The 1358-nt window shown below is 36.5% G+C and overlaps 1 protein-coding gene across 1 annotated transcript in view; it reads right to left on the reverse strand.

The window, feature by feature from the left end:
• LOC106878544 (serine/threonine-protein kinase ULK4) overlaps positions 1–1358 on the reverse strand; it is a 44070-nt gene that overhangs the window by 10269 nt on the left and 32443 nt on the right. The window contains exons 22-23 of the mRNA XM_052974536.1: positions 1226–1334; positions 563–709 (exon numbers count right to left, since the gene is read on the reverse strand). Coding sequence (XP_052830496.1) covers positions 563–709; positions 1226–1334 — 256 coding nt within the window. The remainder of the gene's footprint in view (positions 1–562; positions 710–1225; positions 1335–1358) is intronic.

The following is a 1358-nucleotide window of genomic DNA, read 5'->3' on the forward strand; positions in this document are numbered from 1 at the left end:
GGGATGGTGATGATGGTCGGGATGGTGATGATGGTGGGGATGGTGATGACAGCCTTCTCTAAGTTGTAGTGCGTAAGAGAGAAGAGTACACTGGTATGGTCATGTGATGCATATGGATGAGGACAGCTGCATAAAGAAGTACCGATCCCTAAATTTGGAGGGAATCTGTGGAAGAGGAGGACCCAGAAAGACGTGGGATGAAATGGTGAAACTGAAAATGTCATGCTCATGATGCCTTTCTTATTGTTCAGTTCAAATGAATTTTACAAACTTCTAGGTTTTCAAAAACATCAACAATATCAAATTGATTCAAGTAATCTTTGTGTGTAGTAGATGTGCAGGTAGAATAAACACTAAGAATGTACAGGAAATAGAATTCCTTAAATGTCCAGGGGGATCCTTGGAGATTGCAGATAGTTTTCGTTATTTAGGTGACCAAATAAGCAGGAGTGGAGGTTGCTCTGGAAGAAAAGTGTGCATATATACGCACTGTTATGTGTCTTCCATGAGTGCATAACACGTATGCACTCATGGAAGAGAAAAACAGAATACTATAACCTACTATCTTGGCATGCTGTAAGCTGTACAAGGGTTCGTAACCAAATTCCAGTGATGACATCATAATGCTGCTGTAGAAGAGCTGAATGCTGGCTCATAGTATAAATAACAGAAACAATTTGGGTGACAAAATCCGTGGTGCTTCCAGGTCCTGTCAGAGAGAAACGAAAGAATAAAAATTATATTCCCCAAATAATATTAGAAATAATGACTGAGATTAACTAAGTCCAGTACTTTCACCAATTAGACATCATATAAACACACACACATATACATATATATGTAGATATATATATATACACACACACACACACGCATAACCATAAAGACACGCATGTATATATGCATGCATATGTGTGTGTGTGTGTGTATATATGTCTACGGTGAGTGTGTATGTTTGTGCTTATCTCTGTGCACCTATATTTATGACTTCCATAAACAAACTTCTAGTATGGCATCTAGCCATACAATACTGCTTCAAGAAATCATGTGTGTTTCATTCAAGCAACAGAAGATGGAAATACAACTTCGATGACAATGATAATGCACACACACACAAACTTATAAAATGGATATTCATTTAGTCTTTTAACAAAATTGATGTGGTAGGGAAAAAAAAAAAAGAACACAACAACACAGAACAGGATAACAATGAAAACAACTCTACCAATGACAGCATCAATATTGGTTCCATAAACTTCGATATCTTTCACATGAATCAAAAGATTCCCAATATCACGGCAGAATTTATCACTGACAATCCGATTTCTAAATAACTGGATAGAGAAAAAAAAAAATAA

Source organism: Octopus bimaculoides, chromosome 18, assembly GCF_001194135.2.
Source record: "Octopus bimaculoides isolate UCB-OBI-ISO-001 chromosome 18, ASM119413v2, whole genome shotgun sequence".
NCBI classification, from domain to species: domain Eukaryota; kingdom Metazoa; phylum Mollusca; class Cephalopoda; order Octopoda; family Octopodidae; genus Octopus; species Octopus bimaculoides.